Raw genomic sequence first — 19,120 nt, forward strand, 5'->3', positions numbered from 1 at the left:
GTTTGGATTTGTTTTCCCTGTGGTATTTGACACTAGCTCTTTGCACTGTGTTAAGAAGCATCCATATTAGTAGACTTTGTGTGCTGTGATAAAAGCACTTTTGCTACTATTTTTTCTTTTTCCCCTCTTTTTGATACTTTACTGCCTTGCCAGCATTTTAGGAAGAACTGGATAAAATGAGTGTGGTTTGTTTGGCTCGCTTGAGCTGGGACTTGCCTGAAGTGTATTCCAATTGCAAATGCTTTTACCAAAGACAGTCCTTGGCTGTCTCTGAAGTGGCTCATCATTAATTCTGAGCAAACTGCCCAACAGTGGGTGCTGAGTGTGTTTCCATGTTTCCTTTGGAGGCAGGTGGTTTTCCTCCTCCAATGGTGACTGTGTGTGTAGCCCTGCTCTAATTTATGGTCAGGCAGTATTGAGGAGGTCCAGGGGATAATTACTAGAAAATGTACAAGTCTTGGTGTAATGTTCCTGCAGTTGGACAGGTTTAAGTGTTTCAGGGTTTTGATGTCTGACTCCACAGTGTGTTTTCAGTCAGAGCGTGACATCTGGTTTTCCTCCTTGTGTGTGAGGATGGCTGAGAGCTAAACAAAAATGGGTCTGGTGTTTGAGGCACAGTCTAAACACAGATAAACTGTTTTTCTATTTGACCTCACTTTTTATAAAGAAACATCTTGTTCAACTTCTGTCCTTTGTCCAAGGCTAATGTCTTTTGAAAAATGAAGTTTTAACGTTCTGTTGTTTTATTGTGTATGTTTGTTAGTGTAGCTCTTAAGTCAATATTCATCTGTTGCCATTCATGGTCAAATTCATTAAATGCTGCTGGCTGTATTTATGCAAATCTTCTATCATAGCTCATTATTTTAAGTCATTTCGCTTGGGTTTTGATTAGTATTGTGTGGGAGATGCTGTGCATTATGTAACTGTTAAACTGCTTACTCCTGTTTGCCCAAATGGTGTTGGTTTCTAAGCAGTTGGCCGTATTTAGTCCATCCTAATGTGTAGTAACATCTCATCTGGACAGTTGTTCACTTCTAATTGAGCTTAAAACAAAACAAAAAAAGAACCCTGACAAAGAAAGAGAACTGAACTGCAAGCTGCTGCTGCTGGGTTTTTGTAGGTTGTTTTCAGCAGTTGAGATTTTCCTAGCTTTTAGTCACAAATGGAATAGAGCTAGATGGAGTTTGACCCATTTGAGATGAGTAATGAATAAAATGCAAACTTGCACCATGCAAATTACACAAGGGGGTCAACTGCAGCTGCTAAGAGCACAGAAATGCTTCAAGAGATAAACATTAATATATAAAAAAAGAACAACAGAAAGAGAAAATGTTTACTAATCTCGAATATCTGTTAATTCTGTAATGAGTTTCCAGCTTTTGCAGACACATCTGTTTACATTAAGTTGTAGACCTAAAGTTCATTATCAGTCTTGTATTTCAGATGTCTCCAAAGATCAGAAACCTCCCAGATGTTTTCCTTCTTAGTACATGGAGCATTAGCAAAATTGGACATCCTCTTGCATTAAAGCTGCATATAAATTCTTTTGCTTATGAAAAGTCAGCAGTTGGGTTGGAAGTGTGAATAGAATATTGAAAAGAAAGCTGAAGCAAAATCAGCGTAATTTTTCTGAATCCCATAAATACCTAATAAAGTAGATTGAAGATGCTTTGAAATGAGATACGAATCCATAAAGCAGAATGAAAACAATTTTTTATTAATTTCATGTAAATGAAATCCATCTGAATTCACCCAATGAACAGATTTCTGAATGTGTTCAGAAGTTAATTCTTACTTTCTTGCTTTTTTTTTGGTTAAGTGAACTGTGTTTCTTTGTGAGAGCTGAGGTCTCCTGGATTTTAACTCATTCCCTGCTTATAATGAAAAGGTCTAGGTAGTGAGGCAGGACATACCTAAAAATCTTCAGTAAGGAGTATTTCTGGTGATCTGGACTGTCAAAACTGAAGAAAGTCACTTAACACACTAGATGGAAAATATGTTAATTGGGACTGAGTAATTATTTAGGGTTTTTTTCTCATGCACCATTACTGCTGTAGTTATAGATTGTGTTGTGATGTGCATGGCAGTGATTGGGTCTTCAGTGAATTCAGATTTGTGCCAGGCTGAGCTGGATGATGCTTCTCTGCTCGGCAGCCTGCTCCCTGCTGCTGGGGGAGCAGAGGAGCAGCTCCTCCTCGGGAGAGCAGCCGTGATCCCAGCGTGTTTGGAGCAGCCTGAGGATGGTGCAGTCTGGCAGAGCCTCCCAGCCCTGCTTGTATCTGTTTGGTGGGAAGGGTTTGTGCGTTCTGTGGCTGCTGCAGTCTGGGTCCAGTTCCTGCTGTCGGCACTGCACACAGCCAGCTGGTGTTCTGTAAGGAAATCAACATTTCCTAAGTAAAACCCCCACCTCGTAGAGCAGCTTGCAGAAAATGATTCCAGTGCTCTTTTGCTGAGATGACAGAGTGTTTTCTCCCTTTTGCTGCTCTGTTTGGGACTGAATTGTTGCCTTTTTAAAGAGCTGTCCTAACAACCAAAGCAAACTGTGCTTGTTTGTTAAATTCCTTGCTTCAGTGTGTTTGGGCTAATGCAGAAAATGCTTCTGTGTTTGTGCCTTCATTATAATCTTTCCATTCTTTATTATAATACATAGATATTACTGCAAAGCTTCCAGGTTCAATGCTGATCTGATCTGTTTGTTCCATTGACAGGGTCAGGGTTCTTAATTTTATTAAAATTAATTTGAGGAGATGACAATGGAGCTTATTGTTAATTTCCATCAAACTACAGAAGCCCAGGTTCAGGCTTCCTGCTTTTAATATGCTGATCTCTGGAGGGTTATACTGAATTATTGAGAAAGAAGAGCAAATAGCTGAAGGTAGAGTAAGTTTGGTAAGGTAACAGAAGAAACTCAGTAAATGTCCACCTTGGAAAATCAGGCTAGGATTAGGGAAGGTTTTACTTCTATATTCCTGAAGTGCTGAACTAATGGATTCTGCATTTGGTTATAGATATCCCTTTCTTTCAGAAAAAGGTACTTCTGCTTATTGTGTTCATCTGAAAAGTTGCTCTAGTGTTTTTGAAATAAAGAAAGCAGCCTGCCTTTCTTTTTGGAGCAGCCTGAGAGGCAGCTGCATGGTGGGGAGGAGGGTGGTTCTTGATTCTCCTTGCAAGTCTTGCTGAAGGCTGAAGTTGGCACCTTGGGCTCCCTTTTTCCCTGTAAACACAAAAGTAGTTTTATTTGAAAATCCATAGACATGAACAAAATGAATTCGAGGTGGGAGCACTGACTTGATCAGTGTAATTACGTAAGGTTTCAGCCAGCACAGATGCCAGCACCATCCCAGCAAAAAAATCTGTGGTGCAGACTGGTCTAAATCGGCATCTGGCCTGTTTGCAGGGAGGGCTTGATCATTTCATGAAGTGAAGTTCCATATTGTTCCTTGTTTGAGCCAAAGGAAAAACAACTTCTGGACACAGCGAATAATTAAATTGAGGGAGTGTGGTATATCCTGTCATAAAAGTGGTATTTGAGAACTTCTTTGTTTCTTCCCAATTTGTGTGAGCTGTTTGGTGTTTTCCTGTGCACACAAAAAGAAGAATGTTCTTAAAAATTGAAGCAAAGCAAAAAAAAAAAAAAAATCTGGTTATTCTAGGTCACCCTTTACAAAGGACTTAATTTAGTAAAAGGGTGATCTGATAAGGTTTTGGTGGTTTTTTTTTTTTTTTTTTTTTTTTTTTTTTGTTCCTTATTTATCAGGACTTAATATATTTTTCTCTTGAGTGTATTGAGTTATTCTACAAGTGTGTCCAGAAGATACTCAGCACACAGTCTAAACTGATCAACTGGAATTTGTTTGAAGTTTTGTGGGTTTTAATTTCTTGTGTGCTCATGCTTTTTGAACATAAAGGCATGCACCTGCACTTCACAGTCACTGTGTTGCTATTCCTCTGTCAGAGGAGGCGCTCCATGATTCAGCTTCTCCTCTGTGAGGAATCTAAAATAACAAGTTGACTTGAAAACAGAGTCAAAGAACTAATTGGGAAAAAATGTAATAAGCTTCAAACTGCTGTGGCTGGATGGTGATGCTGTATCATCAGTAAATCATAGAATCACAGAGTGGTCTGACTTGGAAGGGACCTTAAAGCTCATCTTGTTCCAGTCCCCTGCCATGGGTAGGGACACTTCCCCTATCCTCCCTGTTGCTCCAAGCTCCTTGGCCACTTCCAGGGATCCAGGGGCAGGCACAGCTTCTCTGGGCAATCTGTGCCAGGGCTTCCCCACCCTCACAGGGAACAATTTATTCTTAATACTAATCTAAACCTACTCCCTTTCCATGTGAAGCCATTTCCCCTTGTCTTGCCACTGCAGTTCCTGATGTAAACAAAATTGGAGGGGTCTGGTGTCTCTGACCTCCAGCTCTGCTCCCACCAGACCTGGTGGTGAGAATTGGAGGTCAGATCAAGTAAAAAACAGTAAAAAAAACCCAGTGCTGGATTTCCTCACTGTACTTGGTGTTGGCAGAGCTGTCAAGGAAGAGAAATTGTGTTGCTCTGTTGAGCCTTTTTATATTCTTTACTTCGTAATAACCCGAGGCCTTGTGTTTGGAGGTGGTGAGCTCATATCTCAGAGGCTTTCAAAGCTGCAGCTACTCAGCCTCTCTAAGAATTATGTCTGAGAGTATCTGCTTTTTAAGGGGCACAGAAGATAATTGCAGCTAAAAAGCTGATCTTGTGACACATATGAAAGCTTTCCTGTAACGTGGGATGTCCTGAACTATTTTGTTTCCTCAGTAGTATCTCAGTATTTGTTTAGATTGTTTTTGCAGCCAGCTAGCTGCTTTCCAACTTGAGCTGCAATCTCCTTTCCCAGTCTTAATATCACTAAAACAGATGATGTCTTGTTTTCATGCCCCATCCCAAATGTGGGTTGGGATTTGTCTGCAGTGGGAACTGCTTTGTTAAAGGCCTTACAAACTAGGGCAGGGAGGAAACCATGTACAGTTGCAGATACTCATTGCACACTGTTTATGGATTTGATGGGAACCAAATTCTGCTCCAGTAGGAATTATTCTCAAGCATTGGAGTATTGGGACAGCCACTTTGGGTGGCACAATCTGTTGGTGGCAGTGGGCAGGTGTATGGGCAGTGTGCTCCTGCCTTCTCTGTTCTGAAAATCCTGTTCAGCTCTCCCATGTTTCTAACTACAAAACATTAATTCCTAAAAAAACCTCTGCTGTTTCTAGAGGGAAGCTTATTAAGAAAGTAATTACAAATCTTATTTTGGGAACTGGGGGAAAAGCTTTGACCAAATGGAATAGATAAACCTAGTGTCTTGTGTACTCATACAGGAGGTGCTTTGGCAAAGTAGAGCAACCTTTTTTTCCTTAAAATTCCCAAAAAGTCTTCCTTGCAAAGTCACCTTCAGTAAAATTGAATTAACTTTATATTCTCCTGTGTGTATGTATGTGTTTATCACTCACTTTGTCACAGATATGGGGCACCTGGTATGATCCAGCTCCTTTTTTCCCCCATTATAAAAGGGCATGGACATCTGTCAGGAATGGTGGAGGGGAAGCAGCAGGAAATGTGATTGCCTTTTCAGCACATTCCTCAGTGTGACACAGTTCTATAATGTAGAGGTGGGAGTGAAGTGCTCTGCAGGCTGTTCAAACCAGTACTGTGGAACCCGAGCTTTATGAGAGAGCTTTCTGTGTTCCTGATTGCTCCTGTGCTTTCATGCAGCATAAATATGGATTGCTGTGGAAAAGGATAGTGCTGCCCTCTCCTCTGTCCCGGCCATGCGATAGCCCCTCATTCATGCAGCCACCTGATCTGCTGAATAGATCACTTGGGCTCCTGGAAAAAACCCATGTTCAGTGCTGGAGTCCTCAGGAGGAGGTAGTAGGAGTAGGGCTGACAAATTTGAGTAGAAGTTTCAGCTATGACTTGATACAGCAAGGTGTGTGTGAAGGTATTTCAGTGACGAGTGTACTAACTCATAAAATACTGGTTAACTGGGGAGTAGATGTTAACTAATTTTTGGGTTGATGTGTCTAGTTTTGCATTGAATCCTGTTGTGTGGCTTGTGAGTTTTAGCTTCCTAGGCTCTGGGTGGTTTTGTTAGCTGACAGAGTTGCAATATGATAAATCAGAAGTGTCGGTCAAGTGATGTGACAAATTTGTATTTAATCAGTTTTGCCTTCTCAAAAGCAGCACTTTGTTGAGTTTTACACGCTGGTAACTATTCTGGGGTAAGGGAGGAAATGCTGTGTACGTTTGCCTGTTTGTCCTTTATCTACCTGCCTCACCCTTTCCCTCTATTATGCTCTTTACACAAAGCTTTTTCTGCCTTCCCCATCCATAGTTTCAGATTGCAGTGAGAGTGTTCGTGGATGTTTTGGTGTGAACTTGTTGCTTGGATCTACCTCTTTTACTTCAGCAGATTGACCACGCGTGTGGCCAATGTTTTTTTATAAATATTGGTTTATTTTTACCAGTCTCTCGTGGCCTCAGCAGGTCATGACTAGGTTTAACTGAGTAAATTGGGATTAGAATAGGTGTGGCATTTAATAATTAACTTTCTGGTTACTCAGGTCCAGTAGGAAACCTGTAATGAGTCTGTGTTCATTTTGTTTACAGGAATAGTTATCTGCTTAGTCTCATCCTTCATATTCGGCCATCTGAAGAAAAGGTCTGAGCCAGCATGAAGACAGGATCCCCTCTTCATTAGAGAAAAAGTGAGTTGGGGTTGGGTTGAAATCTGAATTTGTAGCATGAAAATACTGTCTTAGCCTGCCAACACACACAGCTTGTCCCTGCTTTCAAGTGGCATTTTCACTTTGGAATACTTCTGATATGGATGATGTCCAGTCAAGACCTAGATTTGGTTAAGCGCATTTCTAAAACCTTCAAATTGTAAATATTTTATGTAAATTCCAACACCCTGCCTTTCTGGAAGAACTGCTTACTCACTGTGTAACTGCCCACCTGATACACTCCATCCTTCCACATCCTGTGAGGTCAAATACAGGACCTAGACTTTGTGTTCCTTTGCTTGTACTGCTGTGTTCACAAGCAAAACTGTGAGTTTTATTTATATTTATAACTTGTTTCTGTGGCTGTACTGGTCATTTCCCCAGTATTCTCAGTGCTTAATGGGTATTCTGAATTTGTTGGGAAGTGCAAATTTGAAGAGTTTCAGAAACTCACAGGACTGAGTTTTTTTCTCATTTTTGCACTAGTAAATCCCGAATTTTGCATGTAAAATGCTGGTAGGTCAAGTCTTACCCTTTTACTCCCCTTAGATGTTGTAATAATACGAAATAAAGAACACTGTCTGTTAGTCCAGCCTGATTTTTATATCCACGGGGTTAAATCTCATTCATTTGTTGTTCTGAACAGCTCCTTTGCTGGCTCTGTGTACTGATGGTGTGTTCTGACTCCCCAGCTTTCTGCTCGCCGCAGTTCATTTCAAGGAGTGCACGATGACAGAGCGTGGAATTAAATGGGCCTGTGAGTATTGTACATATGAGAATTGGCCTTCTGCAATCAAGTGCACCATGTGTCGTGCCCAGAGACCCAGTGGAACAATTATCACAGAAGATCCTTTCAAAAGTGGTTCCAGTGATATCGGGAGGGACTGGGATCCTACGAGCACTGAAGGAGGGAGCAGTCCTTTGATCTGCCCGGATTCCAGTGCAAGACCAAGGGTTAAATCATCCTACAGTATGGAAAGTGCAAATAAATGGTCGTGCCACATGTGCACGTACTTGAACTGGCCAAGAGCTATAAGGTGTACCCAGTGCTTGTCTCAGCGCAGGACCAGGAGTCCCACGGAGTCCCCTCAGTCCTCAGGCTCCGGGTCCAGACCGGTCCCTTTTTCCGTGGATCCGTGCGAGGAATACAATGACAGAAATAAACTGAACACAAGGGCTCAGCACTGGACTTGTTCTGTTTGTACATATGAAAACTGGGCCAAGGCCAGGAAATGTGTTGTGTGTGACCACCCCAGACCCAACAACATTGAAGCAATAGAACTGGCAGACACAGAAGAGGCTTCTTCCATCATAAACGAGCAAGACAGGGCTCGGTGGAGAGGCAGCTGTAGTAGTGGTAATAGCCAAAGAAGATCTCCACCAACAACCAAACGTGAATCTGATGTGAAAATGGACTTCCAAAGAATTGAATTGGCTGGAGCCGTTGGCAGCAAGGAGGAGCTTGAAGTTGACTTCAAAAAACTAAAGCAAATAAAAAATAGAATGAAAAAGACTGACTGGCTGTTCCTAAATGCTTGTGTGGGTAAGTTGTTTACTGCTACCTTCTGCTCTTGTGCTGGTGGTTAAATATTTTGGGAGAATGAAGAATTAAAACAGAAACTTGGCATTTGATTTCAAACCAGCTTTTTTTATCTCTGCATTTCCATTTGAAAAAGTAAGCCAAATGTAGAGGTTCCTGAAATAGCACCTGCTGAGAGAGGCTGTGAAGTTCATCCATAACCTGAACAGGGTTAGACGTGTCTCTCAAGTGTACTTGGACTTTTTTGACCTTTTGTAGAAATGGATATTCCTGTAACCAAATCCTGTTGTTCTGTGTAATTGTCAAAAGGTGGAAAAATTACAAAGCCAATCTACAGAACATGAGTTCATATAGTACTGTAAAAAATGCCATTAATGGATGATTAAAATTACTTTTCTTTTTGCTATGGCAAGACATGCTCTGTAGAGTCAGCAGCTGCAGCTTGGGAGTATTTGTAAACAGTGTAGAGCTTGCAACAGTACAAGATGCTCTGTCAGATGTTAAAAATAACACCAAAATATGTAGCTCCAAGAAAACTGCATGTGTAATACTGACCTTGAAAGTAATAATGTTGTATTAATACACACACTGTGTTGTAAATGTTTACAGGCTTTCCGAAAGTATTTTTGAAGTCAGCTGCTTCAAAAAACATTCAAATACCAATTTTGTTTTGTATTTTAGTGCTTTCCTAAGGAAATGCTGGATAATTCTCGCAGTGCTGTTAGAGAACAGAGCCATGTGAGAGCAGGGTTTTCTTCAGTTATTGACCTTGTGAGTTAACTTCTGTGCTGTAGCTTCCCAGAAGCAGATATCGCGTGCCCCAGCATACGAGCAGGTTCAACACTTGAAATATGCGACTATTTTTAGAGTAAAACACTTCATTTGAAACTCTGGCTCCACTAGTATGTCTCATGCTGTTCCTTAATGTTTCACAAAGTCACTTCATGGTTGTTGTAATCAAAAAGCTAATTAGGAGCTGCTTTGTTTAACATATTTGATCAGGTGTAAATGTTTTTGTGGGTATGCTGCGTTTGGTTTCTCTGAGCTAATAAATATTCTAGTTTATTTTTGTGTTGTGTGAATAGTTAGACATGCACACTTCCTTTTGGAAAGAGATGCCTCAGTATTTCCTGATACTTCCAGTTCCTTACTACCTTTTTTTCCTTCTGAAATGAAGCAGCTGAAATCCTGTGTGGCATTTTTTAACTTATTGAGTATCAAGGGTCAGTTGTTGGAGGTTGTTCCTATGCCTTACAAGGATATTTATCTTGCATTCTGATAACAATTGTATTAAATATTAGGCTATTTTTTCCCTTTGGTTTTCCGAAAGTAGTTTTTTTTTTTTTTTTAGTATTCTAATGTTACTTAAAGTATTTCACACTTTCTGATTTAACCTGTGTAGGAAGAGTTGTATTTATATTTAAGAACGTGGGTTTGCAAGTGTTTGATATTGCTTATGACTGTATAGTTGTTCATAAAGCCCAAAACCATGTTCCTTGAAGTTTTGTAATGCAATAATGATTTGGTCTGAAGGGATCTTGGTGAGAAAAGCAGAATGCAGGTGGAGTTGTGTGCTGATTGTTACTGCTGCCTGCTGAAAGCTTTCATGGATCTCTTTCTCTAACTGAAACACCTACTGTACTCCTGGGGGAGAGGGATGATGGGGGCACAGGAACCAGCAAACAGAGCTGTTAATTTTCTGTCCTTTATCTCAGAATTTCATTTTGCTATTGCAGATATCATTTTTTTCCCCCAAATACTCCTTGTAATAGGAATAACCTTAGGAAGATTGATGGAGGTTTCATGGATTCTCTTGTGCTTGTCTTTGGTTGTTGTGTAGTGTATCTGTGCTACAAAAGTACACCAGTTTAGCCAGTAATCATTAAAGCAATAAACTAAATTTCTGCTTGTGATCTTAGTGTGACATACTTAAACCAGTTTAACTGTCAATTGAATAATTTTGCCCAAAGCATCTGTTTTAACCATTGAAATCAAATGGGTCACTGTTAGTGAGTTGTGTTTGTTTGCCAGCTGGAACTCTTGGGGAGTTTTAGCTGAGCTGAACACTTGTCAGTCCTTAGCCAAGCAAAATTATAAAATAAGACAAGTTCATGTTAAATACCAAGTCAATTTGTGAACATTGATGGCCAAGAGTTTGTGTGTTACCCTGCTCCATCTGACAGATGGTGCCTAACAGGGATTTGGGGACTCCAGCCTGAAACCTCCAAGTTTAAGATCAGTCATTTGTGGAGGGTCCATTTGCTTTGAATCCATCTTTTGTAGGGGAGATGTTAAAAAGTTAACTTTTAAAGATAACCCTGAAGTTAAAAATAAAGATTAAAGGAGTAGGAGGAATTCTTGGCAGAGTGGTTCTTTTCTTTTCTCATAGAAGATACTATCTGTCAGAAGGTACCAAGGAAAATGTCTGATACTTCAGGACAGCTATTTGGTTGAACTTCCTCTTCATCTCAACTCCAGTACAAAATTATTTTTATTAGATTTTAAATTTAATGTCAAATTACATTAAAAAAACATGTATCGGACTATTGTTTTTCACATCTGTTCTTTTTGGCTGAAAGATGGAGAGATATGTATAAAGTAGATTTAAGAAGGTGTGTGTTTGTATTTTTTGTTTTGTTTTGTTGGAGGCATCCATTAATGCTTTTCCCACCTCGATAAGTAAACATGTCATCAAGGCTTCTATTCCTTGCAAATCCAGGCTGGACAAAATGTGATGAGTGCAGCTCTTGCCTTTCAGCATGAATAGTTTCCTTGGTGGAGGGTATTCCTTCCAAATCAGAAGGATTAGTGGTATTCCCCCATTCAGACTCTGCCAGCAAATGTACTTGAATGTTGCTTTTTTAATTGGCTTGGTTTTTTTCAGAGTGAGTATAACTGTTGGGTGATTCTTTCTCAGAAAGATGAGATTTTAAACTGATTTGTGTGGTTAAAATTTATTAAAATCCTAGGAGAGTCTGGAGTAAGTGTGGCTTACTGGCTTCCTCCAAATGCCAGTTTAATTTACAAAGAGGAATTACAAATGGTTTCTGCAATGACACCGATGTTTGCTACCATAGTGGCCTAGAACAAGATTAATGTTGAGTCCAAGGTGACTCAGTTTTTAGGGGAGGGAACTGATGTATAATTAAATTAAACTTTATTACCTTTTCTATAACTTATGGTGCCTTTGGCAGAGGCTGTCAGGCAGTCCTGGTGGCCTGTGGGACTTAGAGAATGTGATGTGCAACAATCAGGAGTCACTGTGGGGCCTGGTGAGGCTGGTTCCAGCTGGCTGTGGATTTAAGGAGTGCAAGTGGATGAGGATGGCTGTGCCTGTAAAACCTCTCTGGCATCCAGAGTTTGCTTGGGTGTTACCCTGGAGCTTCCCATCTCCTGGCACTTCAGGGCTGCATTTGACAGTGGTGCTGGCAGAGTGTGTTTGCTGCAGGGCACTGCTGGGCATTCTTGAGTTGTGAGTGCACCTCCTGAGCTTGAACTGCTAGACTAAAAGTAAACTGCATTTCTTCTCCTTTTCCTTAATCCCCCACCTGTTTATCACCTGCTGCAAGAGTGTGTTCTCTTGGTTCAGGTCAGTAAGGTGGGTATTGCTGTCATGGGCCGGAGCTCCCTGTGGGGATGGTGCACAAATTCTTCTTAGCTCTGTGAAAGAAACCACTGGAGTGTGTTTCTTAAACAAATCCAGAGTATTTAGAGCAATCTGTGATGAATCTTGTTTTGCAGTACATCCTTAAAAGGACTGTAAGTTCATTCCTAGTATTCCTACTTATGTCTGTGTAGTTTTTCCTTTGTCAACTGCTTTATCTCTCCTACAGGGTTTTTTCATGCCATTACATTTTTGAATTAGTGCCAGATACATTACCCAGGTCTTCAGAAACCCTGTGGGCAAGGAGAGTCTCCCTGGCCAGACGTTGGTATGGAGTTGGCTGGGCTGTGTCCCACGCTGCCCTGCAGCTCTGGGAGACACAGAGGCACCTCCTGCTCTGTGTCCTGCAGAGCCTCTGGCTCTTCTCTGAGTGTTCATAAAGGCAGCCTGAGGGAACTGACATGAGCAAGGTGCTTTCAGCTGGCACTGCCACCCAGAGTCATCCCAGGTGCCCCTTTCTGTCCTCCTGGCTGTTTGAAAATGAAGCTGGATTAGGAGATGTTTTTGTGGGGCGTGTGGGGGTTTTGTTTCTCTTTGCTGCTGTAGTAAATTCAGACTGGCTTCCTCATCACATCCAGGGTACAGCTGAACTTTGGTGTTTCTGTTTATGCTGTGCTGTCGGAGTGGGCAGTGCATGGGTGGGAACAGGCTGCTGGAGGCCAGGAGAGGCCATGCACCTCTCCTGGCTGCTGCCAGTCTGGGCTGGAGCTGCTCAGGGAAGTGCAGCATGCATTACTCACTGCCAGGGGATGCCCTGCCTCACTGGCCCTGCCTGGGCACTCAGTGCCTGTGGGGATGGGTGGGGGAAGAGTCCCTGGTGTGAGCTGTGCAGCCCAGGCTCCTTCCCTGTTCCCCTGGGACAGTGGGAAGCATGCCTTGCTGCTGGGCCAGGTGCAGTGGTGTGAGATCACAGCTCTCACCTGGCTGGGAGAGCTCTGTGTAATGTCACCTGTGCCTTGTACATCTGTCATAAATGCTTTACTTTTGTGTGTGTACATCTTTGAGACTGAGGAGAGCTCTGCCTGCCTTGGCAGAAAATCATAACTCCTTTTACTTTGGTCTCTTGGCTACTTTTCTTAAACACTGTGATATTTTATGCTACAAATAATTGAATAAATGATCAAGTTAAAACCAGTTATTTCAATTTCCCTTACAAGCACCGATGGTTAACTTAATTATTAACTTTAATGATTTTTTACTGTCCAGCCTCCCTTTGAGGTACAACCCTGCAAGTAACAAGGGGTGAGGATGCCTCTGACAGATTGGAGAGGAAGAAGGACATCTTCAAACAGTTGTTCTTACATCTGTGCTGCTTTGTCCTGTAATGATACATTCAAAACGTAGTGCATGGATTGTATGTAGGGAGAAGAGCTGTTTGCATGGAACAAAGAATAACCAATATTCATGCTCTCGTGCATTGAATGGCTTCAGGTTTAAGGTACATGTTTTCTTGGAAGTATTTACTTCATTTTTTTTAGCTGATGCAAAGTGCTGAGCTTAAAGAATCAAAAAACCCTTAATATACAGAAGTTTCTGTCTCTGTGTCATTACCTGGAGAGTGACCTACTTGTTGATCATGTACTAATACTGACAAGGGAGGCCCTGGAAATCCAGAAAGAGAAGGGTGTGTTAAAGGCCCATAAAGGTTTTTCAGACAACCTCTCTTTTTTATAAATTGATGTGTCACATTTGCTTGCAAAGCAGTCCGTCCTTCAGGAGAAATTCTTCCTTGGCTGAAATTGTGAGTCACTATCAATAAAACTTCATTTATGGCCACCTGATGTGGCCCTGGTGAAGAGCTGGAAGAGCCTGAGGGCTGACTCAGCTCCAGAAAATGCCACAGATCCTCAGCAGTGTGTGTTAGAGGAGAAGAGATTCTTAACAGGTGTCAGAATTAGATTTTAGTGGGTCAGTTGATCAGCCTCTCACTTGCTGGCACTTAAACCAATCTTGGGATTAGTCCTTAGATGAGTAAATGAGAGCATATATGTGACAGACCACTAGCAGTTGTATCTGTGGCAGAAGAGAAGCAGCACAGGGCTCTGTCTCTGATCTGTTCTGTGTTACAGCAGGAGCTGTCTCCACTTCTGACTTCTGAAAGGTATTACTTGCTTGTTTGAGCAATTTGCCTTCTCTTGCCAGGCAGTTCAAGGCATTGTCCCACACAGGAGACACAATGACCTCCTTAAGATGAAGTGTTTCCTCTTGCAGTCTGCTCAGGTGGAAGAAGATGGTTATTGGAGGCATTGCTGCCTCCTTGAATCCCAGAAATCCCTAATCCCAGGTTGTTCTTTAGATAGTCACAACTGCAGCAGTTTGCTGAAAGAATTTGCTTACTGCATTTGCAGCTTGTGCCAGCCACTGCCCCACAACTATCAGAAAGAAAATGAGGTAAATAAAGGCTGTGCTGTAGGGTTTTCCTTGGGAACTTTTCTATCTGGCTGTTCTGAAGCCACTGGAAAAGTGCACTAAGGGAAAACGGGATTTGGTTTTCTAGAAATGCTTGTAAGCCTATCTTGCATATTTTCCAAGTTTCTATAACTGCACTAAACCCTATAAATATTTACATGTCCTAAAGAATAAACTTAATAGCACCTTAAGCTGAAATAGTTTGGTTTTGGCAGCTAATTCTGGCTTATTTAATATGAGGGTAATATTGGCATCTAATAAAGAAGGAAGTTGTAAAAGTTGTAGGAGGATTAAGATGCTGGGAGTTGTAATTGGGGAATGGACATTTTTTAAAATTTAGTCATTTGAAATACCTTTCTTAATTTCTATAATCTAAGATATGCTAAGATTGCAGATGTCTGATCTGTGCTGTTCATAAGAGGCAGGGCTTTGCTAGAAGAAGAAAAAGAAGAAAAAAAACCCTTGGCTTCTGAAAGTCTTCCAATAAGAGGAAATGCCTGAATTGCAAAATGGGAGCACAGTTGAACCTGTAAACGCAGAATTCTGACTTACACTTGTATTTTCTCATGGCTTGGTTGCAGCACTTGGCGTTCTCTCCTCTCCCTTAGGATGTCAGACTGTAGTCAGAGGTTTACATTGGGCCAAGCAGAATTTTTTAGGGGGCACACCAAGACTGGTGTATTCAGGGGCAGCAGCAAAGGGACATTTCTGGAGTCCCCTTTAAAGGAAAGCTGTGGTTGTGTGGATCAGGAGCAGGCACTGAGTCACTGGGATGTGTTTGCATTTGTGTGGCTCTTGAAGCCAGTCAGGGCTGTGCCCTCACAAGGGTTTGAGCTCCTGGAGGCTCCTGGGTGTTCTGGGAACAATCCTAAGGCAAATGCCACTCTTCCTTTTGACATTTTACCAGTCTGGGGAATGCAGTGGGTGTCAGTGGGGAATAATCCAACTGGCACAGGACAGGATTCTGTCTGCTTGTGTAAGTAATGAGGCACTTCTGTGTTGTGAAATGCAGGGAATTATAACATCAGTAAATATTTCTGTAGTACTTCTCATAAACAGTGGGGGTTTTGAGCTCTATTTAAATAGACTTAATGAATTGGAGGCTTTGGCTCATCCCACAGAAATCAAAGCCTTTGTAGGAATGTGCCTCCTATTGTCAATACAAGCATATTCAGCTCTCATTTTAATATGGTGATACTGAATTTTAGAACTGCAGGCATGGTGCATGTAGGCAAATTCACCTCATAGTTTTGGGGCAAGATTTGTGTTTTCTGGTTCATATTTCTGACAGTCTGCCTGTTATCACTGTGTTTTGTGTTCACTGCTGCCTTGGATTGTACGGACTGGCACTTGATGGGCTGTCAGGAATTTTCCCTGTTCTGAAGTGGCTATAGTGGAGTAGATACTTGGTAGAACAGGTAAAGAGAAATGTGAACTTCTTGCTGTGGCTCAGAGGGGCCAAGGAGGCTTGTAATGCCCAAGGAATATCAACCCTGCCGTAGTGAGTTGGGTTAGACAAACAAAAACTTCCTGATGCTTCCCCCTGCTATAAAGAGTAATTTTAGCCTGTTTTGATTAAAGGACAGAGGATGACCAGATAGTATCCATGCACAGAGTCACATTGCCCTCTCTCCATGAGCTGTAGCTGTGCTGGTTTGTATTGTGCAGCACACCAACCCTATACCTGAAATACTACTAAAAATATATTTCTTTCTCTATTTTTTTAAAAGGCCTAGAAAAAGTACTCAGTTTGCCTGGTTTGGATGTATTACTCAATCTTTAGCTTAAAGTTCATCAGCAAAGTTTAGAAATGTACTTTTTAGCTGACAGCTTATATAACAATTTTAGTAATTTTTCTAGGACATGGGGCTTTTAGGAATGTCAAGTATTGCAAGACGTGGGAATAAACTTCCAGAACTGGCAGTGCTGCATAGAGCACATGTCACTGATTTGGATCCTTATTGCAGCTTGTAGTAGTTGGTGCCTGAAAAAGGCACTGCCAAACCTCACATGACCACCTGAGCATCAGCCTTGGATCTCAGTTGTTGCTGAGGTTTGATGAAGAGTGGGATGATAATAAGGAGCTGAGGGTGGGGGACTGGAAGGACAATTAAAATGGTGAATTTCCCAGTAGTAGGCTGTAGTAAAATGTACTGCTTGACAGGCTGGCTGGAATGTGATTTGGGTCTGATCATCTGCCACTAAAAAATCATTTTAGGGATATTTGTTTGAACTTTGAAATCAGTTGTGGCTATTTGGATTCTCAGAGTGGCCACCTACCAGTCTTGGGTGGTCTTTGGTGTGTTTGTCTTGGGGGATGTGGTGGAAGGTGCAGATGTGGTAACAGGAATCTCCCCCTGTAAGTAGGAGTGGTTAAAATACAAAAAGGGGTGATGTGCCTTTTAGTCTTTAACAAGGTGCTTCTCCTAAATTAATGTGATAATCAAAAATAAGGATATCATAAGAGAGAACTCGCTCTTCTGTCAAATTTTTTCTTTCCTCTGACTGTTGGGTTTGCCAGAGCTGTGGTATAACTTGTTTTAAGAGGGCAGGTCATGAGAAATTTGATTTGTTATCTGGATGCACATACAAATCTACACACACATACTAAAAACCATTAGTTTGGAGTATTTGGTTGGAATGATCATTGCAACAGCCATGAGGAATTGCCTCATCAGTGGCAAAAATGTTGCTTGTATGGAAATAAAAGATCTACACTTGGCACTTCTGACTCCTACAGAGCAAGAACTAAAATTGTACAGACAAAACTCACCGGGGAGAATACATGGGCAGGCACAGAATGAGAGAGTAGTGCTGGAGAGGAACAGGAATGGCTTCCTTACAGGAGACAGACACATGCAGCACAAAGCTGCAGAATACTGTCTGGATGGTTTTCCTTCTGCCCTGGCCTGTTAGCACTTTGGAATGAGTGGGTAGATACTGTATGACTAAAATCTGCAGTTGAATTGTTGTTTTGGAACTTCTCTGCATCAAACCACTGCTGAATAATCAAACTTATCTGTGGTAATAATCTTGTTACCTGTGGAAGCTTACACAGCACAGCTGATAACTTTGTAGAGAAATATCTTGCACTGATAATCCATTTTCCCCATGTTTCTTCTGAAAGCTTTATAATCTCAGCATTCAAAATGATACTTTTTGGTTGAGCTAAGAATGCTTTTTTAAATCCTGGATTAACCAGGAGGCCAGTGGTTAGTGTGCTTCTCTGCTAGCAGCCATTTCAATTTGTTATGTTGGAGTTTTTTAATTTTGGTAGGGGATTTCTACTCGTTTGGGATGAGGGGGTGGGAAGTGTTGTGGTTTTTTCCTTTTTTTATTTAATTTCAAGTCCTGAGTGGGAGTGCTTGTCCTGATTGGGTTTGAGGACCTTTCCTGTTCATCTGCTTTTGTGTCTTGGTGAGCAAATGAAGTGAAGGATGGAGTTGGGTCTCAGTCTCCAGCCTCCACCCAGCTGCTGACTCTCAGGAGCTGGGTAGGAGCTTTAGCTCAGAAAATAGGGACAGGGTTTTCTCATTTGTCATCTGTGCTCTTCTCTGCTTGAGCTGCTGCAGCAAGGGCTGCTTCTCAGGAGTGAGATTCTATTTACTGCTCCAGTAAAGATGGCTTTAGGGACACTATTCTGTTTGCTCAGTTCAGCACTGCACTGTTCTCTCGTGGACCATGTACCTAAAATAGAATATATTTGAAGGAATTTCTAAATTTAGGAAGTCTTATATTGGAACAGATCCTGTTAGCAGCTCCACATCTTAGTGATGGTGTATTCTGATAATTGCAGCTAAGGAATAATTCACCATGATTGTCTTGATAGGAAGCTTGGTTCATAAATCAAAGATTGCCAGGGACTGCAGAAGATATTGGGGTCGTTCACTTTTCTTCTCATCTTGCTGTAGGAGGTACACACAGTGTGTTTAATTTCTCTTTAATTCAGTTTTAATAGACTACCCTGAGTGAAACTCTCAGGCTCCATTAGCAGCAGAGATGGTGAGCTGAAGAGAAAAAATTATGCTTTGTATCATTTGTACTGTTTGGAAAAAATAAAACTTTTAGTCCCAAAACCTTTCAATAGATCCTATTTATATGATCTGGTAATTGGTGACAAAATAATCAAACTAACCTCTTTACTGTGAAGAAATTACTTTCTCTCTGATCAAATGAAATGCTCGTGTGTATGTTAGTGCTGGTGTTTCATCATGGGTCCACTTCTGAGTTGGCTTTTGATCTCTTACATTTTCCAGATAGTGTGGGTAATAGAAATGGTCTGAGAGATGAGGTAAGTGTAAACATGTTGTACCCTTCTGCCTAAAATAATAAAAAATTGGCAAGTTTCTTGCTATGCAGCTGATCATCGTCTGTAACAGAACAGCTACAGGTGAGCTGTGAAATGAGCTGGCTTGTTCCAGAATGGCTCCCTGGCTGTCTGAAATGAGCTGTGTGTTGTTTTGTCTGCCCTCAGGAGTTGTGGAAGGTGATTTAGCTGCTGTGGAAGCCTACAAGTCGTCCGGAGGGGACATTGCCCGGCAGCTGACGGCGGACGAGGTGCGGCTGCTGAACCGCCCGTCCGCCTTCGACGTGGGCTACACCCTGGTGCACCTGGCCATCCGCTTCCAGAGGCAGGACATGCTGGCCATCCTCCTCACTGAGGTGAGCTCCCCTGGCCCTTGCAGGCGTGGAGCAGCCCTGCAGGTGACTGCACCCCTGTGTGCAGCCAGCAGCATGCAGCTCTGGTTTGTG

At 41.7% G+C, this 19,120-nt stretch overlaps 1 protein-coding gene across 2 annotated transcripts in view; it reads left to right on the plus strand.

Moving 5' to 3' along the window:
* Positions 1-19,120, plus strand: part of ZRANB1 (zinc finger RANBP2-type containing 1) — a 41,979-nt gene that overhangs the window by 5,295 nt on the left and 17,564 nt on the right. Inside the window, exons 2-4 of one of the 2 annotated variants that reach the window (XM_064431555.1) lie at positions 6,640-6,737; positions 7,402-8,298; positions 18,843-19,030. In XM_064431555.1, the coding sequence (XP_064287625.1) occupies positions 7,485-8,298; positions 18,843-19,030 (1,002 nt within the window). In that variant the 5' untranslated portion in view covers positions 6,640-6,737; positions 7,402-7,484. The remainder of the gene's footprint in view (positions 1-6,639; positions 6,738-7,401; positions 8,299-18,842; positions 19,031-19,120) is intronic. The other variant, XM_064431554.1, reaches the window with a different exon arrangement.

Source organism: Passer domesticus, chromosome 8 (genome assembly GCF_036417665.1).
Source record: "Passer domesticus isolate bPasDom1 chromosome 8, bPasDom1.hap1, whole genome shotgun sequence".
Lineage (NCBI taxonomy): Eukaryota > Metazoa > Chordata > Aves > Passeriformes > Passeridae > Passer > Passer domesticus.